Here is a 19,675-nt window from a genome sequence, read left to right on the forward strand (position 1 = left end):
TCAGACTGACTTGGATGATAATATCACTGGTCAAAGATAATGGCCTTTCGTGGTTGTATTTTTAGACAAATGTTTTCTTTCTGAGGTTTCATGTACACATGACTTGTATTATGATTTAAGACTTTAACCACTGGGATAAATACTTTTAAAATGTTTTATCAGGAGTCAATTCCTATGTGCAGTAGACACTTGGCTAGAAGTGAGAGCAAGATTTAGATACAATTAAACTGGCTTGTGTGGTCGACTGTACAGTGTACACTGGTTTAGAAAAGGACATATGAGGACATCCTTGAGTTCATTCAAGACCTGCAGTGTAGCAGGGGGGCAGAAGGAGAGGGGGGAATAGAGGGAAATCCTCCCTCTGATAGTGAGCAAGACTGTTTTATTTTCTTCGCTACTGTTACAAAATGTTGAAGTTCTTCAGTGCCCAGGACGATGAGAATGAAAGCCTCTTGGGTGCATTGACAGACGGTAAGGTTTTTAATTCTATTGTATAGAGATGCGAGATGTATTTCAATCAGGGGAAATTATAGCTGATCTGCAATCATGCGTCTTGCTGCTCGCGACACATTCATAGAACGACAGATCGAGGCACAAGTGAGAATATTGTTCAGCCTATATGAATTACTGGAAAAATGACTATTTTTGGGAAAGATAATATTGTGCTTAATTACTCTGCAACATTTAATGAAGCGAGATGAGCAGCAAATGTCGCATTGCCGTGTTCGCTGGTTGAGGGGATTTAAAACAGTTGCACGTGTGCTGGATACTGAGTCACCGTACCGCAAACGCTCAGTCAGCTGAATAGGTTGGGCCCTATTGTTGTTTAGTAATCGTCAGCATGAATGGAAGGGTTGGGGTGCGATAACGGGGTTGAAGCTGCAATGCAGTTTTACCCCGAAAATAATTCACCAACGCCAGTAAAGGCTATGTGAAATTGTGCAATAGAGGCAATAACCAACCGAGGAGAGAACAATCACAGCATATCTCAAAATCTGAATTATGATTCAGATTTTCTTTATCACCATAATAACATTTTGGCGCATTTCAGTCGATAGTGAAGTAGAATTTTTAAACAATATAGAATTACATTAATATTGTCTTAATTTGTGTTCTTGTCGTTATCCATTCATTATCTTGTCATTAAGCCTATAACTATTTGTATACACCTTGATTCATAACGTATTATAATAATGCAGGCTACATAATCTAACATCCAATTTTGCCACTGTTGGGGAAGTAGGAGTGCTGAGGGTGCTGTAGCACCCCCTGAAAAATATATATATATTTTTTTTTCTTCACAAAAGTAGTGCACTGGGCCTTTGCTAGTATTAGCGGACTGATATAGACATCTATAGTGCTGGCATTTTTTTAGTGTGTGCAGTAGTTGTATAATTAAGCAATAAGGCCAGAGGTTGTGTGTGGTATATGGCCTATATACCTTGGCTAAGGACTGTTGCAGAGTGCCTGGACACAGCCCTTAGCCATGATATATTGGCAATATACCACAAACCCCTGAAGTGCCTTATTTCTATTATAAACTGGTTTCAAACATAATTAGAGCAGTAAAAATACATGTTTTGTCATACCCGTGGTATACAGTCTCATATATAATGGCTGTCAGCCAATCAGCATTCAGGGCTCAAATCACCCAGTTTATAATTGAGAACAGTATCTTGTAGGATTCAATAGTTAGAATTGTAAGAGTTATTGCCTTGTCCCTTCTCTGCAATTGTCATTCTAACGGAATCTAGAAAGAACAAAACCCTGTCCTCAAACATTTACATCAAAAGGTTCATAGTTATGGGCAAGACACAAAATGTCCACATCAAATTAAATATTTTTCTTAATCAAATTATTATCTTTTTGTGCAGGGTAATTTACCATCCTTACAAACCACTTAATGTAAGTGTATATTACTGTATTGTACATAGGCTTGTCATCTAGGGTTGTAACTGCAGGCTTTTCATCACAATGAAGGAAAATAATGCATAGTGCATTAATTGATTGAGTACATTGAGCCATCAAGTGGTTTGTGATGATGTGATGTGAGGATGTGGCTCAGTTGGTAGTGCATGGCGCTTGCAATGCTTGGGTTGTGGGTTTGATTCCCAAAGGGGACCAGTATGGAAATGTCTGCACACACTACTGTAAGAGCATCTACGAAAAGGAATTAATAGATCATTTCAGTTTTCACATAGAGTTGCATTTGCAAAGTATTTCAAGAAACTGGAAAACATATCAAGCAAGTATTTTTATATTCCACAAGTATTATCAGATTAACTGTTTTATACAGATGCAGATCATTATCAGACTGAAGTTACAAATGCTGGTAAACACTCAAATACATTGTTTACATTTTTCACAAAAGTAGTGCACTGGGCCTTTACCGGTCCTGTATTAGCAGACCGATAAAGATGTTTTCAGTCAGCCGTGGGCTGAATTTTTAATTTAACCTTTATTTAACTGAAGAGTTAAATAAAAGTAACATTTATTCAAAAGTAGTGCACTTCATAGGGAATAGGGTCCCATTTGGGATGCAAGAAAAGCTCTCTCAAGGACGACAGTGCACTTATGTTGGAGTCAGTGGATAATTTAACCTAGAGCCATATATATATATAGATCTGGTTCAACCTATTAGATGCGACAAGATAAATGGCCAATTACCACCTAGGAACACAGCCCGTCAAATCTGGGGTCATGGTTATGTGTGTGTGTGTGTGCGCGTGCATACAACGAACGCTTTTGTGAGTGCGTGTATGCGCTTGTGGACTGAATGTTTTATGTTCCTTATAGCCTTTTTTTCTCTCGGCGTGAAGCAGAATGTCTTTGTCAGGTTCATTTGACGTTTCTCTTCCAATGGTTTTGATCTGCATCCACGTCTTTGTATGAACAGATGAATCGGATGCTCCGTCTCTGATGGATGCTAAGCACCACTGGCTCCACAGACCCTGTCTGCTGATGCTCGAAGATGGGGATGTCACAAAGCCAGGACAGCTGGGCTGTGGTCACATCGGATCAGAGTCCCCTGCAAAATCCAAAATCCCAGGGGCGACAAAAGAGGGTCCCATTTCCCAACTAGAGACCCCCGCTCAGAGGCTGATGAGACAGCTGGAGGAGGGGAACTGCGCTGTGACAACTCTCTCCACATGGGGAGAGAGGCATTTCGGGAAGGCCTCCACCCCTTTGATGCTCATACCCTCCAAAGTGCCAGAGGTGGAGATGAAGGAGGAGAAGAAGAGACCTCAGTTGCCCTCCTTCAAGGAGGACTCTGTGGTTGAGGAGAAGGAGCTGGAAGAGAGTGAACGTAAGCTGCACGACTCACCCAGCGGCTCAGATGGCATAGGTCCTGACCTGGACGCCACATCTGATCGTCCTGTGGAGGAGCTCTATGAAGGCAGCCAGACCCAGGGGCCCAGACTGGGGCTTCAGAACCAGACCAAAGCCAACGGGCTGACTAATGATGAGACTAATGCCAACAGAGCACAGGTAGACAGTGAAGAGGGAGCTGTGGGGGACTGCACACCTTCCCCTATGTCTCCATCAGTGGATCCAGACAATGAGCTACAGGCCGGCCCCACGGGCATTCTGTCCAGGGAGCGAGGCACTATCCTGGGGGAGGTGGCCCCCGTGTGGGTCCCTGACGCCCATACACTGGTCTGTATGATGTGTGAAGTCAGGTTCACCTTCACAAAGAGAAGGCACCACTGCCGCGCCTGTGGCAAGGTGAGGGTCTTACACCACTTGGTTGTATTTCAATTAAGAAGGGATTGCATGTCTGTCTATGGTCTCTTGTCCCTGAGAAAGGAGGCTGACCCTGTTAGTGTGTGTGTGTGTGTGTGTGTGTGTGTGTGTGTGTGTGTGTGTGTGTGTGTGTGTGTGTGTGTGTGTGTGTGTGTGTGTGTGTGTGTGTGTGTGTGTGTGTGTGTGTGTGTGTGTGTGTGTGTGTGTGTGTGTGTGTGTGTGTGTGTGTGTGTGTGTGTCCTACAGGTATTCTGTTCAGTGTGCTCCGGTCTGAAGTTCCGACTAACACACCTGGATGGGAAGGAGGGGCGTGTCTGTGTCTCCTGTCACTCAACTCTAGTGAAAGGTGAGTATCACCTGACAACACTATTACCGTGACACTACAGGCAACAACAGTGTTTTACACAGTTCATTGGTGCAACATGCAGAATCATGTTCCTGTCAATATTATTGACACTCTCTCTCTCTCTTGTTATTTTCTTTAGGAACCCCTCCCAGGGGGAGAAGGAGGGTGTTGTTTGCTGATGAAATCCTATCCAATGAGAAATCAGACTCTGCTCCTTGTACACCAATCAGAGGCCCCACCTTCTCACCGCTATTATTGAGGAGAAGTATAGCTGCTACAATCAGAAGCGCCACTGGGTCACCACAGACCAGCAGGAGGACACCAATAGCACAGGGGCCGCCCCTGCTCAATGTATGTAACAAACCATTGTCAGACAAGACTCATTTAATGCAATTGATTTCAAATGAACATAAAATAGCTAAGGATGTGCTCATATGTAGTGTACTATCAGTCTTTCTGTTGATACCTTTGATATCCATAACCCAAAGTAATCTATAAGCTCTCTCTCTCTTTCCTTCCTCCTCCCTCTCTCCTCTTCCTTGGGGCAGCAGGTAGCCGAGAGCCTCAAGGCTAGAGAAGTGGGTCGTTGCTGGTTCTAATCCCATGTCTGACAGGGGGACATCTGATTGAGAGTGTCGTAGATGCCTTCGCCTGCAGTTGTGGCCTTGAGCGAGGCACTTAACCCCTAAACTGCTCACTGGTGTGGTACTAGTAGCTGCCCACTGCTCCAGCCACTGTGTGTGTGTGTGTGGTACAACAGAAGACCAATGTCTGTCTTGTATGGATGAATAAAGTATTCTTCTCCCCTCTCCGTATAGCCTCTGCAGGAGGTGTCTGGGCCCTGTGGCTGGGGTACAGCAACCCTGGTCAGTAGCCACATCAGTAGCTCTGCCAACCTCATCCCACTGGATGGCCTCCCTCCCATCCTCACCTCTACTGGAGTCAAAGGAGGTACAACCAGGCTACCAACACTGGAGATGCTTACCGCTAGCTCACTTTAGCTAACCGCTAACTCACAACCCTTATCGTATTAGGACCGGTGCCTGCTGGTTTTATGTTATACCTGATATTTAATTGCAGACACCTGGTGTCCCAGGTCTAAATCAGTCCCCAATTAGAGGGGAAAAACAACAAAAACGCAGTGGAACTGGACCTGGCTTCAAGGTTGAGTTTGAGGGTCATAGGGTTAGGTAGTCAGATACAGGATATGCAGAAGGCTAGCCCACTGTACTGGGATTGTCATAGCGTTAGGTAGTTAGCTACTGGAGATGCTAATGGCTGGCTAGTTCACTGTACTGGGATTGTCAAATGGACACTTCTTTTGAATAGTTTCTAAGGATGTCTAGGTCACCATTTCATCTGTCTCACCAGACTACACGGTGGAGGAAAGGCCCTCTGAGAGGGTTCTCATCCAGGACCTGGAGAGCGGCAGGCCCAACTCCCTGGTCTTTGTCCTCAACGCCAACCTACTGGCCATGGTCAAGCTAGTCAACTGTATGTGACATTTTTTCTCAACATTCAACCTTTTTTCAGTTATTGACACTGTGTGACACCCTGTTTTCATCTTAGCTCACTATGGAATCATTCAAGTCACATGTAACCTCACATTGAAGCGCTACCTCTCATTGGCTTTCCTCAGATGTAAACAGGAAGTGCTGGTGTGTGACGTCGAAGGGCATGCACGCGGTGGGCCAGGTGGAAGTGGTGGTGCTGCTGCAATGTCTGCCCGAAGACAAGAGCTTCCCCAAAGACCTCTTCAGCCACTTTATACAGCTCTACAGGGACGCCCTCACAGGTGAGACTGGCATTGACGTGGTCTGGCAAGTTAGCTACCATTGATCAGCACTGGATTGAGCTCTGAAGCAGGTCTTGAAAGAGTCCCATTTTCCTTCCATTTTACATTTTAGTCATTTGGCAGATGTTCTTATCCAGAGCAATTTACAATTAGTGCATTCGTCTTAAGATAGCTAGGTGAGACAACAACACATCACAATAGTATCAAGTACATTTTCCCTCAACATAGTAGTTACCAACAAAGTCAGTGTTAGTAGGATGGGTGCACCATGAAGGTTATTTAAGATACTCTTCAAAGAGGTAGGGTTTCGAAAGATGGGCAGGGACTCCGCTGTCCTGACTTTAGGGAGAAGCTGGTTCCACCATTGGGGTGCCAGGACAGAGATCAGCTTTGATTGGGCTGAGCGGGAGCTTTCGTGCCATAGGGGTGTGAGGGACCAAGAGACCAGAGGTGGCGGAACTGAGTGCTCAGGTTGGGATGTAGGGTTTTTAAGCCTTGAGACAATTCCATGTGTGCATCAAGAAAGGTTCTCCACCAAATGGACTTCCAGCCAACTTGACACAACTGTGGGAATCATTGGAGTCAACATGGGCCAGCATTCCTGTGGGACTCTTTCGACACCTTGAAAAGTCCATACCTGGACAAATTGCGGCTGTTCTGAGGGCAACTCAATATTAGGAAGGTGTTCCTAATGCTTTGTACAGTCATTGATTATCTCTTTCCCTCCCTCCATCTCTATTTTTTCCCTCCATCTCTATTTTTTCCCTCTCTCTCTCTCTCTCTCTCTCTCTCTCTCTCTCTCTCTCTCTCTCTCTCTCTCTCTCTCTCTCTCTCTCTCTCTCTCTCTCTCTCTCTCTCTCTCTCTCTCTCTCTCTCTCTCTCTCTCTCTCTCTCTCTCTCTCTTTCTCTCTTTCTCTCCCTCTCTCTTTCGGCAGGCAAGGTACTGAGCCACCTGGGTCTCTCCCAGTTCTCCAGTACTTTCCTGGGCTGTGAGGAGCATGCAGGGTTCCTCTGGGTGCGCTCCACCCTCCAGTCCCTGCAGGGTCTCCCTATGCCCAACCAGCCCTTTCTCTTTGGCCTGCTGATCCACCGGGCTGAGGTGCCCTGGGCCAAGGCTTTCCCCCTGCGCCTCATGCTCAGATTGGGGGCTGAGTACAGATGTGAGTCAGCGCTCTGGAGGCAGGAGAGAGATGTGTGGCTGGAGAGAGAGAGAGACCCCACAGACCACATTGAGCCCCAGGACAGCAACACAATTAGACCCAACCAAATCAGGAGAAAACAAAAAGAGAATTACTTGACACATTGGAAAGAATTAACAAACAAAAAACGGAGCATACTAGAATGCTATTTGGCCCTAATCAGAGAGTACACAGTAGCATAATACCTGACCACTGTGACTGACCCACAATTAAGGAAATATCATCCCATATCTATTGGGGGAAATACCAGTGTGCCATCACAGCAGCAAGATTTGTGACCTGTTGTCACAAGAAAAGGGCAACCAGTGAATAACAAACACCATTGTTAATACAACGTGTGTGTGTGTGTGTGTGTGTGTGTGTGTGTGTGTGTGTGTGTGTGTGTGTGTGTGTGTGTGTGTGTGTGTGTGTGTGTGTGTGTGTGTGTGTGTGTGTGTGTGTGTGTGTGTGTGTGTGTGTGTGTGTGTGTGTGTGTGTGTGTGTGTGTGTGTGTGTGTGTGTGAGAGAATATGCGTGTAAGTGAGAGAGAAAGTGTGTGTGTGTGAGAGAGAATATGCATGTAAGTGAGAGAGAAAGTGTGTGTGTGTGAGAGAGAATATGCGTGTAAGTGAGAGAGAAAGTGTGTGTGCACCTGTATGCATCAGAGACACAGTGTGCAGCTTTTGACGGCCGCGTCGAGTGTCATCCCATTAAGGCGTTCCTCTCCCTTTCCAGTTTACCCCTGTCCTCTGTACAGCGTGCGCTTCAGGAAGGCTCTGTTTGGGGAAACCGGCCACACCATCATGAGACTACTGGTAGTAAGTAGCTTGCCTCTCATTACACTAACAACAATCAACACCAAGGTTGTGTTCATTAGGGCACACCGTACCAAAGTGTTTTACAACGGAAAATGAATGGAGCGTTTTTTACTGGACGAGTTCAGAAAATCCCTCTCGGTTTAGGTCTGTTTTCTTCCATTTGGGGCCTAATGAATTACACATTTTTCCCTCATTGCTTACCAGGACTTCAGGAATTACCGGTACACTCTGCCAGTGGTGCCTGGACTCACTGTAGATCTGGAAGCTCAGAGGACCTGCATTAAAATCCCTACCAACGGCTATGATGAGGTACAGGAAAACCATGAAGCAGCACTTGGTTACGCTTTATAATAACAAAAGCTGCATGCAGGGTGGCCTAGTGGTTAGAGCGTTGGACTAGTAACCGGAAGGTTGCAAGTTCAAACCCCCGAGCTGACATGGTACAAATCTGTCGTTCTGCCCCTGAACAGGCAGTTAACCCGCTGTTCCTAGGCCGTCATTGTAAATAAGAATTTGTTCTTAACTGACTTGCCTAGTAAAATAAAGGTTAAAAAATAAAAATAAAAATGAATACGGCATTATAAATGCATATAAATCATAAAGAACTCTGTTATAAACAACTCTTTCAGCAATAGATCAAGGGTTGATATCAATCATGCCTCTCTTTCTACCCTTCCACCTCTCCCTCTCTCTCTACCCCTATCTTTCACCTCTCATTTCAATTCAAGGGGCTTTATTGGCACGGGAAACATATGTATACATTACCAAAGCAAGTGAAATAGATCATAGAAAATCTATCTCTCTTTCTCAGCTGATGAAGGCTTTGAATAAGTCCAATGAGCATGTGCTGGCCATGGGGGCATGCTTCAACGTGGCGGCAGACTCCCACCTCATCTGTGTTCAGGGGGACGATGGCGAGTACCAGACCCAGGCCATCAGCATCCACAATCAGCCTCGCAAAGGTGGGAACTCCCATAGAATCAACAGAGGGCGATGTGGGCTAGGGGAGACCGTAATCTCTCATGGGCATGTAATATTTAAAATTGTATATAACTGTCTTAATGTTGCTGGACATTAGCAGAAGCTAATGGGGATCCTTAATAAATACAAATACAAATCTGAACAAATTATGCAAGATTTTACTTCTGGGTTGCAGAGATTATTAGGGAGACTGAGACAGAGTCCACTGCCTGTCCTGTAATCAAAGAGAACCACCAGTAGAGAAGGAATGCTACACAGCAGCACATCACCTACAATCAAGGAGAGAGAGATTATGGTACAGAGATGTAATACTGACTGCCACATAACACCCACCATGTATCTGGCCTTTGAAAGCCAAGGGAAAATCGTATGTATGATTTGCAATGTTTTTAAACGCGCTCACTGCAAGAACTGTGCCTTAGCTACCACTGGAGGGCAATGTGGTGTCATGTGAGAGAGTGAAAGATACAGGTGGAGAAAGCATAGTTCTGTCATTATTTTTGGTTTGTAATATTGAAGGTGTTTATATACTAAACTCGGCAAAAAAATCAAAATAACTTCACAGATCTTCATTGTAAAGGGTTTAAACACTGTTTCCCATGCTTGTTAAATGAAACATAAACAATTAATGAAATATGCACTAGTGGAACGGTCGTTAAGACACTAACAGCTTACAGACGGTAGGCAATTAAGGTCACAGTTATGAAAACTTAGGACACTAAAGAGGCCTGCCTACTAACTCTAAAAACACCAAAAGAAAGATGCCCTGGGTCCCTGATTATCTGCATGAACGTGCCTTAGGCATGCTGCAAGGAGGCATGAGGACTGTGGCAAGGGAAATAAATTGCAATGTCCGTACTGTGAGACGCCTAAGACAGTGCTACAGGGAGACAGAACGGACAGCTGATCATCCTCCCAGTGGCAGACCACGTGTAACAACACCTGCACAGGATTAGTACATCCGAACATGATGGCAAAAACAACTGCCCGAGTTGCACCAGGAACGCACAATCTCTCCATCAGTGCTCAGATAGGCTGAGAGAAGCTGGACTGAGGACTTGTAGGCCTGTTGTAAGCCAGGTCCTCACCAGACATCACCGGCAACAACAATCGCCTATTGGCACAAGCCCACTGTTGCTGGATCAGACAGGACTGGCAAAAAGTGCTCATGACTAACGAGTCGTGGTTTTGTCACACCAGGGGTGAGGGCCGGATTCACGTTTATCGTCGAAGGAATGAGTGTTACACCGAGGCCTGTACTCTGGAGCGGGATCGATTTGGAGGTGGAGGGTCCGTCATGGTCTGGGGCGGTGTGTCACAGCATCATTGGACGAAACTTGTTGTCATTGCAGGCAATGTCAACGCTGTGCGTTACAGGGAGAACATCCTCCTCCCTCATGTGGTACCCTTCCTGCAGGCTCATCCTGACATGAACCTCCAGCATGACAATGCCACCAGCCATACTGCTCGTTCTGTGTGTGATTTCCTGCAAGACAGGAATGTCAGTGTTCTGCCATGGCCAGCGAAGAGCCCAGATCTCAATCCCGTTGATCACACCTGGGACCTGTTGGATCAGAGGGTGAGGGCTAGGGCCATTCCCCAAAATAAGTCCGGGATCTTGCAGGTGTCTTGCTGGAAGAGTGGGGTAACATCTCACAGCAAGAACTGGCAAATCTGGTGCAGTCCATGAGGAGGAGATGCACTGCAGTACTTAATGCAGCTGGTGACCACACCAGATTTTTTTTCCACCTTTATTTAACTAGGTAGGCAAGTTGAGAACAAGTTCTCATTTACAATTGCGACCTGGCCAAGATAAAGCAAAGCAGTTCGACACATACAACGATACAGAGTTACACATGGAGTAAAACAAACATACAGTCAATAATACAGTATAAACAAGTCTATATACGATGTGAGCAAATGAGCTGAGATAAGGGAGGTAAAGGCAAAAAAAGGCCATGGTGGCAAAATAAATACAATATAGCAAGTAAAACACTGGAATGGTAGTTTTGCAATGGAAGAATGTGCAAAGTACAAATAAAAATAATGGGGTGCAAAATAAATAAATAAATAAAATAAATACAGTAGGGAAAGAGGTAGTTGTTTGGGCTAAATTATAGGTGGGCTATGTACAGGTGCAATAATCTGTGAGCTGCTCTGACAGTTGGTGCTCAAAGCTAGTGAGGGAGATAAGTGTTTCCAGTTTCAGAGATTTTTGTGCAACTCTCGCTCTTGAAGACGGAAGGGACGTAGTTCGCTCCAGTCATTGGCAGCAGAGAACTGGAAGGAGAGGCGGCCAAAGAAAGAATTGGTTTTGGGGGTGACTAGAGAGATATACCTGCTGGAGCGTGTGCTACAGGTGGGAGATGCTATGGTGACCAGCGAGCTGAGATAAGGGGGGACTTTACCTAGCAGGGTCTTGTAGATGACCTGGAGCCAGTGGGTTTGGCGATGAGTATGAAGCGAGGGCCAGCCAACGAGAGCGTACAGGTCTCAGTGGTGGGTAGTATATGGTGCTTCGGTGACAAAACGGATAACGAGTGTTACTTTTGATTTTGACCCCCCCCCTTTGTTCAGGGACACATTATTCCATTTCTGTTAGTCACATGTCTGTGGAACTTGTTCAGTTTATGTCTCAGTTATTGAATCTCGTTATATTCATACAAATATTTACACATGCGAAGTTTGCTAAAAAATAAACACAGTTGACAGTGAAAGGACGTTTCTTTTTTTTGGTAACTTTACAAGTCAAGTGGTGATATGTGGTGTTGTGTTTTGTTTCAGTCACTGGTTCCTGCTTCTTTTTGTTCAGTGGAGCCCTTAAAGCAGCATCAGGATATCTGGCCAAATCCAGCATCGTTGAAGGTACTGTCATCCGTGTGTCATCCGTGTGTCATCCGTGTGTATCTTCATTTAGATCTGGAACATTACCATACTAATCATTTTCAACTATTCACATGCAGAAATAGTCTTATTAAGAGAACATTACTTCTAACTTTCATCCTAAATAGGATTTCCTTATTTAGAGTCTCTCAATGTTTGTGTGTATGTGTGTGTCTATGTGTACTCAAGGTGTGTGTGGCCGTATGTATGTGAGTGTGCGTGTCCTTGTTGCTGTCTGTGTGTGTTTTAGCTGTATTGCTGTCCCTCTCTCCAGATGGGCTGATGGTGCAGATCACTGTGGAGACCATGGTGGAGCTTCGCCGGTCGCTACGGGAGATGAAAGACTACAACATCTCCTGTGGGCGGATCGACCAATCAGACAGCCAAGAGCATGTCCAGGTCCAATGGCAAGAGAAAGAATGCACTGTAAACAAGGGGTAATGGTTTGGTCATTACATCTGCCCTGATCAGTGTTCCATGGCTAGTTCTGTAGCCTATCATTATACTACCTTTAACCTAACCTACTGTCGTTTCATCCAGTCTCCAAGTCTGTCTCAGACCTGTGAGCCCCCTGCCCATTAACCATTCTCTATCGATGTAGGCTACTCTTTATCGTTGCCTGCAACTGTGTGTGTGTGTGTGTGTGTGTGTGTGTGTGTGTGTGTGTGTGTGTGTGTGTGTGTGTGTGTGTGTGTGTGTGTGTGTGTGTGTGTGTGTGTGTGTGTGTGTGTGTGTGTGTGTGTTTTCCCCCCCAGGGTTATTAGCCCCATTGATGGCAAGTCCATGGAGTCCATCAGCAGTATCAAGATGTTCCAGAAGTCTGAGTACAAGGCCAATGGAAAGGTCATCCGCTGGACAGAGGTTAACCCCAGCCTTTGGACCAAACAATATCTAGGACACATCTAACCACTAGTCTTGACTCCTACTCAAAGCCTCTTTATTACTGTATTCTGTAAGTGCATTGTTGTCTTGTGTCCTTCAGGTGTTCTCCTTACAGAAGGGGGGTCATCCTAAGAGCCAGGGTGACCACCATACAGAACACAGCAGGCTCACAGAGAGACTGGCCCGGGCATTCTGCCTGGCACTGGGCCCACACCTCAAGTTGCTGAAGGAGGATGGTATGGCTAAGCTGGGGCTGCGCGTCACGCTGGACTCCCACCAGGTGAGGGCGCCATTGGCTAGGATGAAGATACTGCACGTAGGTCACTGGCCAATTTAGACCTTTGAGGAAATGTAATCTTTGAAATTGTGTATCACTTTATTCCCGCCTGACTTCAATAATTGTAATACTTCTTGAATGACTAATATGTGAGTGGTTGACCACCTTTTAATATAAAGTTATTCTTTATTTAAATAGTGATCGGATATAGGCCTGCATAATATTTTATTTAAATAGTGATCGGATATAGGCCTGCATAGTATTACCAAAGCTAGCAGTTGAACCCATAGATGTGTAGTGGTTAACATCGCTTTTCCATGTTCCAGGTGGGGTTTGTGGCCGGCAGTAACGGCCTGCCCCTCCCAGCCCCGTACCTCAAAGCCCTGGAAACAGTGCTGATCCCCATCATCCACAGCAGGGGGCGCAAGAGGAGCGAAGAACCCTTAGTCATGGAGCTCATTTTCTATATCCTGGAGAACATTTCCTAGGGGAAAGGGGGTCAAAGTGCACACACTCATCCCCACACCATCCTCTCCCCTGGTTCTCCATTTGTGCTGGTGTGAGTTCGATAGCTTCAAATAGCATTGGTTGGAGGAGTAAGCTCTTTCATGGGACATAGTAACTCGCCTCCAGGATATGTCTCAGCCAGCCTATAAGAAAGGGTGGCTGGATGGTAAGTGGTCTGACTCAAAGCTCACCCTGCCTTGGCATATGCAGCAGTAAATATTATATGGCTTGAGAATGGTACATTTCTGTATATTTTCAATAAATACCCATATTTTGAGAATGCCTTTAAACTGGGGGCTGTATTCAGTTCCAATGGGAAAATGAGAATGACTTGAAATGTTATTTATCAGTAGACCTGTAGCTAGCTGTTTGATGCAAACTGAATTCATTCATGTTTAATAACATTTTAAAATTCTGAATTATTTTAATTCCTCTCGATTACCCCCAAAATGCATTACAGTCAACCTAAGGTGAATAAACATTAACACAAAGGACATCATACAAGGATTTGTCAAACATTGTTTGAAATGCTTGTGGAAATCAAGGTATAAAGTTCCATTTTCCGTCAGGATCAGTATCCGAGCAGATGTAAGGAGACAATGTCCACCTTTATTTACAATGTCAAGGTCTCACAAAAACGCTTTGAAAGAAGCACCATAATGTTGCTCTGTCATGACAAGCAGGTCTTTTACCAACTCATTGAGGTTGTTGGACTTACAACCCTGTGAAGTAAGAATGGCATTAGCCTCGACATGTCATAGATACGGTAGACATTTCCAGACAGTCATTACCATTAGAGGTTATGTCGTTGGCATTATTAGGTAATTTACAGTACACATGTCACCAGCTCCAAGTCAAACTCATATACCGGTATTATGTGTTTGCCCTAGTCCAACCCTGAACCAGGCCCCTCCCCCACACAAAGAGATGTGGGTTGGGTGAACAATGATGAGTGAGAAAGTTAGAGGGTCAAAGATAATGCCAAGACATCGAATTTCCCGTTTTTGGAAATGGTGAGCAATTAGCATGTCTTGGGGGTATGATCTTTGACCCCCTGTACCTTTCACACATCATTATTCACAATTAATTCAGGATTATTGATAATCATGTTAGCATTATCCATAATCAAGTGTTTAGAAACATATTCTATTCTTATTTACAATAAAAATGACAATACATTATTTACCATTCCTTTCTATTGGACACAAAATAATCTGACACACAATCAAAAACTGCAAATCCAGCCAACAAGTTTGTAGAGTCACAAGCTTGATGTGGTCATTGTGTGCTAGGAATATGGGACCAAATACTAAACTTTTGACTACTTTATTTACAATAATCTTTAGAGGTGTCAATTTTGAACCTTACCTTTTTTAGAAAAAAAAAGAGTATTACTTGTTAAACAAAATCTCTTTCTTTTAGTATAAAATAATATAATTTCCCATTTTTTATACAATATAGCTCAGTATTTTTATTATTTATTTTATATAGTCATTATTGCTCATCTTTATCATAGGTGGCAACATCAGTAAAGAGATAACATCAGGTCATAGCATGTCTCTTCATAAATTGTGTTCCATAGTAAGTTCAGTTTAAAAAATAAAAAATAAACGAAATGTGGGACCCCAACCGCAGAAGTCATTGACCTCGTCATTTCCCCAGCTTTTTGTGCTGAATAAAACTAAAAACGATCAGAAAATAAACATAACCAAAACATTCTTTGGAATCCACAGTAGTTTGTGCGGGATCTCGTATTCACGCGTCTCGGATGTTCTTTTCTGAAGACCCTAGGACTTCTTCATCTTGCCCGCATGGGCACTGCCATTTTCATGGTGACTGGAACCGTTGCTTGTGCCATTACTGTTACCTTTCTTGTGGTGCTTGCCATTGGCGACCATGGTGGTCCCGTTGGCCTTGCCGTTGAGGCCAGGCTTGGAGTCCTGCTTAGGCAACCGCTTTCCCTTCACATATGCCTGGTACCAGAAGTTGGAGAAGAGCACGAAGAAGAAGGTACCATACATCCAGATGAGGTGGATGAACAGGGGGACCTGGTAGTCACAGCTGTCCATGAAGTAATACTGGGTTACGTGGAGGGACACCATCACAAACTGAACCTGTTGGTGGAATGAAGAGGAACAAATCGCATATGGAGAAGAATGTTCTGAAGTGGCACAGCTATTGCACTGATGAATAATGGTATCTCAGACTATTTTTTTACTACTTTAGTATATTGCATCTACAAAAGTTTTTTTTTTTTTAACTAGTACAGATCACCTTTTAGAGAAACAACAACAACAGCTTTTGCCACGAAGACCTGGCAAAAGCTTACTACTCATAGTACAAATTTATACTGGAAATGACAATGTCATAAGCATCCATTCAGAACAAAGAAAACATACCAGTTGGATGGCGGTCATGTACTTCTTCCACCAGAGGAACTTTTGGAAGCGTGGTCCAGCCGCAGACAGGCCGTAGTAAGAGTACATGATGACGTGGACGATGCAATTCACCATGGCATGGAAAGAGCCTATTCCCCCTGAGGTAAAACACACAGAACACTTCAAACCAACCCTGCCCATATTCCACTGGATCCACCAACAACATACCTTTGTCTACTGCAAATAGAATTGTCTTCCCACCATTTTACAATATCAAATATTGTGGACTCACCGGGAGCTAAACTGACACCCCACCACCAGGTCCAGGGCATGAAAGAGTGGTGGAAGACGTGCAGGAAGGTGATCTGGCCATGTTTCTTCCTCAGAACGAAAAACACCTGACCCAACGAGAGAAACGTGTCAAATACAACTATGATGACCATTACGTGAACAGGTGGGAAAGACTGAAGAGATGCAAATCTGTAGGAAATAAAAGTCTTACCGTGTCCAAGAGCTCAATGAATTTAGAGAACAAGAATAACCAGGCCACTCGAACCATCTAGTGAGGGCACACAGCACACCATGCAAACGTGAGAAATTGGACAAAACAGCCTATTAATAGTAATCTAAAGATAGTATTGTCACAGTGGATCAGTAGGAATATCCTAAGAATGTGTATCTTGTCTTGCATACTTTCTTTCAAAGATGATGCATCTCATGACCATCACGGGGGGGGGGGGGCATGTGTGAAGCAAAGACTCAGGACTTACTCTAAGGCCTTGGGGGCTGTCCGAGTAATCAACGGCGTCACATCTCCATGTGTATGTCGTGGCCCAGCCTGACATCATGAACTAAACAGACAAGAGAACAAATTGAGACAAACAGATACCGTAGCTACCAGTAGTCAAACTAGATTGGAAAGAAGCCATACTGTTATTAACATAAGCAAGTGTATATTGACTATATGGGTCATCTTCTACATGTAAATCTCAAATCTTATTTACCTCTGTCAATCTAGGCAATGGTTCATTTAGCTAGTGTTCCAATTATCCAGCACACTCTGGCCAAGTATGGCAATAACCCATTCAGACAGAGCTGCCACATACCAAACACCAAATACACTGCTAGGGAAAAGACTGGCTCCAAGTCCTATAGAGATGCCCCTCAAAAGAACCAATCAAGAACCCAGATCTTTGAGAGACAAGAGATTTGCATCATAGTGTTTCACCTCATAGACAATAAAGGCGTTCAATGCCACCATGGAGAAGTTGTAAGTGATCATGGCCTCCTTGAGTTGGAAGGGCTTGCGGTTGGCCATGAAGCGAGGCCCAGCAACCAGCACGAAGAAGATGTAGGTCAGCAAGATGGCCGACATGTTCACCGGACTCCCCATGAGTGGGTAACTCCATAGTCGCGGGTCTGAGAAACAAAACATGAGCTGTAAAATAAACTACAAAACAGGTTTATGACCACAAAAAAATATATACTTGCTTACAGCTTTCATGGTACACAAAGCAGAGGTATAGTTAAGTAATTAACTAGGCATAAAAATACCTCACCTGTTCCCTTCAAGAGATACTCATAAACCCCCATGGCTCTAGCACCAATGTCCTGAAGCATTTTGACTAGCTTCCGCCTTTGGTATCACCACCCAATCACCTGTGGAAAATCTAATTAATTAGTCATGATGTCATTTTTATGGATTTTGCATTACCCGCTTTAAAAATATTGAAAAAAATATATTATATTGTATATAAATGTTTGTTTTTTACTCAGTAGAGCTTTGAGATAACTGTAATGAAAAGCGCTATAAAAAAATGACATGTATTATATATAGAAAATTTAATAATACGCTACTCCAAATCCCTTACATACTGACTAATGTGATATCCTATTGCAATATCTTTAGGTACTGACTTTACAATATATTTTACCCAAACATCATTCATGGTATTAAACTGCGTGCATCATATTTAATAATCTAGTCACAGTTGTATTTGGCAAAACCATCAACCCTTACTCACAAAAACATGACACAGAACATCACTTTACAGCTAGTATTTTATTTGGTTTCATGACATGAAAGAAGGAGACAGGAAATGTGCCTGTGCTACAGTTGATGATCCTTGTTCAGCAACAGTGTGTTCTGGTTCTGAACAAATATCACTGACCCAGCATACCACACTCTGCCCCCACATCCCAGCATGCCTTGCCCCTGTCCCGGCAGACATGGCCTGACAGCAGAGAGGAGGGGCTACAGGGGACAGACGAGCGTCTCCATCCCATAGCATTCGCCTCAGTTTGGGACTGCCAAGTATGGGAACCAGGCCAAAACACAGAACCACAGCAAAACACAAACGCTCTCTCTCTGCTCTCCCCGAATGACCCCAGCCGTGAGAGGGAGGAGGCAAAAGGCAATCATCTTTGAAGTTTGAATTTGTTCTAGACCAGTCTCATGAGATCCAGGTGTCGACAGAACTACCCTGACTGAAGAGAGAGATCAAACAGGCTTATTTATCCAACATGTTACGTCTGGGAACAAACAGCATAACACAGGTGGGACGGTTTAACCTCAAGGTTTATAAAAGAACAATTGGACTGAAGGCCGGTGTTCCACAGACTGGCACATTTACCTTATGGTTATAAGGACAATTGGACTGAAGACCGGTGTTCCACAGACTGGCACATTTACCTTATGGTTATAAGGACAATTGGACTGAAGACCGGTGTTCCACAGACTGGCACATTTACCTTAGGGTTATAAGGACAATTGGACTGAAGACCGGTGTTCCACAGACTGGCACATTTACCTTATGGTTATAAGGACAATTGGACTGAAGACCGGTGTTCCACAGACTGGCACATTTACCTTAGGGTTATAAGGACAATTGGACTGAAGACCGGTGTTCCACAGACTGGCACATTTACCTTATGGTTATAAGGACAATTGGACTGAAGACCGGTGTTCCACAGACTGGCACATTTACCTTAGGGTTATAAGGACAATTGGACTGAAGACAGGTGTTCCACAGACTGGCACATTTACCTTATGGTTATAAGGACAATTGGACTGAAGACCGGTGTTCCACAGACTGGCACATTTACCTTAGGGTTATAAGGACAATTGGACTGAAGACAGGTGTTCCACAGACTGGCACATTTACCTTATGGTTATAAGGACAATTGGACTGAAGACCGGTGTTCCACAGACTGGCACATTTACCTTAGGGTTATAAGGACAATTGGACTGAACTCAGCGACCTGCAATTTATATCAACAACTGAACTACAAGTATCAATACTGGTATAAAATCTTCCAACTTCTAATCTCTCGACATATTGGCTGACTACAATGTGTATACAGTAACATTTTAAAAAGTGTACACAAGGGCTGAGCGCAGTGTTGACAAAACCTATCCGTATCAAATCTCAACTCCATATAGGGCATGTCGTCAATGTTATTGGTCAATAGCTGGGATGTGTGGGTGCGGTAGCATTCTTGCCCCACTATGGAGCAAGAGGGATCCATTGTTCAGAGAAAATCTACACTGAGCTCTCCCTGCCCTAGGATTAAAGTCTACCCTGAGCTAACACCATCGGAGGTAATGATCCAGCCTACTGGAATGTACAGGGGGGGGGGCAACAGCTAAAAGTATAGAAAAATGTCTAACACAGAGCAAAAACATACATCCTTCCTTAGAGCTGAACACACAGTACACAATCAACATGGAATGACAATCAGTAATGTCTGAGCATACAGGGATCAGTATGGGAGACATTGTCAAGTGTCCACATCGTTGAAATCGGATGGATTCTTCATGATTACAACAATAGTTCAAGTGGGAAGTGTTCGCTCTCAGCTCCCATCCACTGGTATGCTCACGGAA

At 44.1% G+C, this 19,675-nt stretch overlaps 2 protein-coding genes across 3 annotated transcripts in view; one reads left to right on the top strand and one right to left on the bottom strand.

Annotated features, from left to right (window-relative positions):
* Positions 1-336: 336 nt before the first annotated feature.
* On the top strand, positions 337-13,826 carry zfyve9b (zinc finger, FYVE domain containing 9b). Its single transcript, XM_046301769.1, has 16 exons — positions 337-471; positions 2,897-3,726; positions 3,991-4,090; positions 4,230-4,441; positions 4,909-5,041; positions 5,462-5,584; positions 5,730-5,885; positions 6,821-7,045; positions 7,799-7,881; positions 8,086-8,190; positions 8,693-8,843; positions 11,647-11,727; positions 12,020-12,182; positions 12,501-12,606; positions 12,728-12,907; positions 13,231-13,826. Exons 1-16 carry the CDS (start codon positions 408-410, stop codon positions 13,390-13,392), a joined length of 2,874 nt encoding a protein of 957 aa, XP_046157725.1. The 5' UTR covers positions 337-407; the 3' UTR covers positions 13,393-13,826.
* A 1,043-nt stretch (positions 13,827-14,869) lies between these two features.
* Positions 14,870-19,675, bottom strand: part of elovl1b (ELOVL fatty acid elongase 1b) — a 31,901-nt gene continuing 27,095 nt past the window's right edge. For both annotated transcript variants that reach the window (XM_046301791.1, XM_046301782.1), the window contains exons 2-8: positions 17,349-17,448; positions 17,018-17,208; positions 16,560-16,640; positions 16,292-16,348; positions 16,082-16,187; positions 15,811-15,947; positions 14,870-15,525 (exon numbers count right to left, since the gene is read on the bottom strand). In XM_046301791.1, coding sequence (XP_046157747.1) covers positions 15,199-15,525; positions 15,811-15,947; positions 16,082-16,187; positions 16,292-16,348; positions 16,560-16,640; positions 17,018-17,208; positions 17,349-17,409 — 960 coding nt within the window. In that variant the 5' untranslated portion in view covers positions 17,410-17,448 and the 3' untranslated portion in view covers positions 14,870-15,198. The remainder of the gene's footprint in view (positions 15,526-15,810; positions 15,948-16,081; positions 16,188-16,291; positions 16,349-16,559; positions 16,641-17,017; positions 17,209-17,348; positions 17,449-19,675) is intronic.

This window comes from Oncorhynchus gorbuscha, linkage group LG02 (genome assembly GCF_021184085.1).
Source record: "Oncorhynchus gorbuscha isolate QuinsamMale2020 ecotype Even-year linkage group LG02, OgorEven_v1.0, whole genome shotgun sequence".
Classification (NCBI taxonomy): Eukaryota; Metazoa; Chordata; class Actinopteri; order Salmoniformes; family Salmonidae; genus Oncorhynchus; species Oncorhynchus gorbuscha.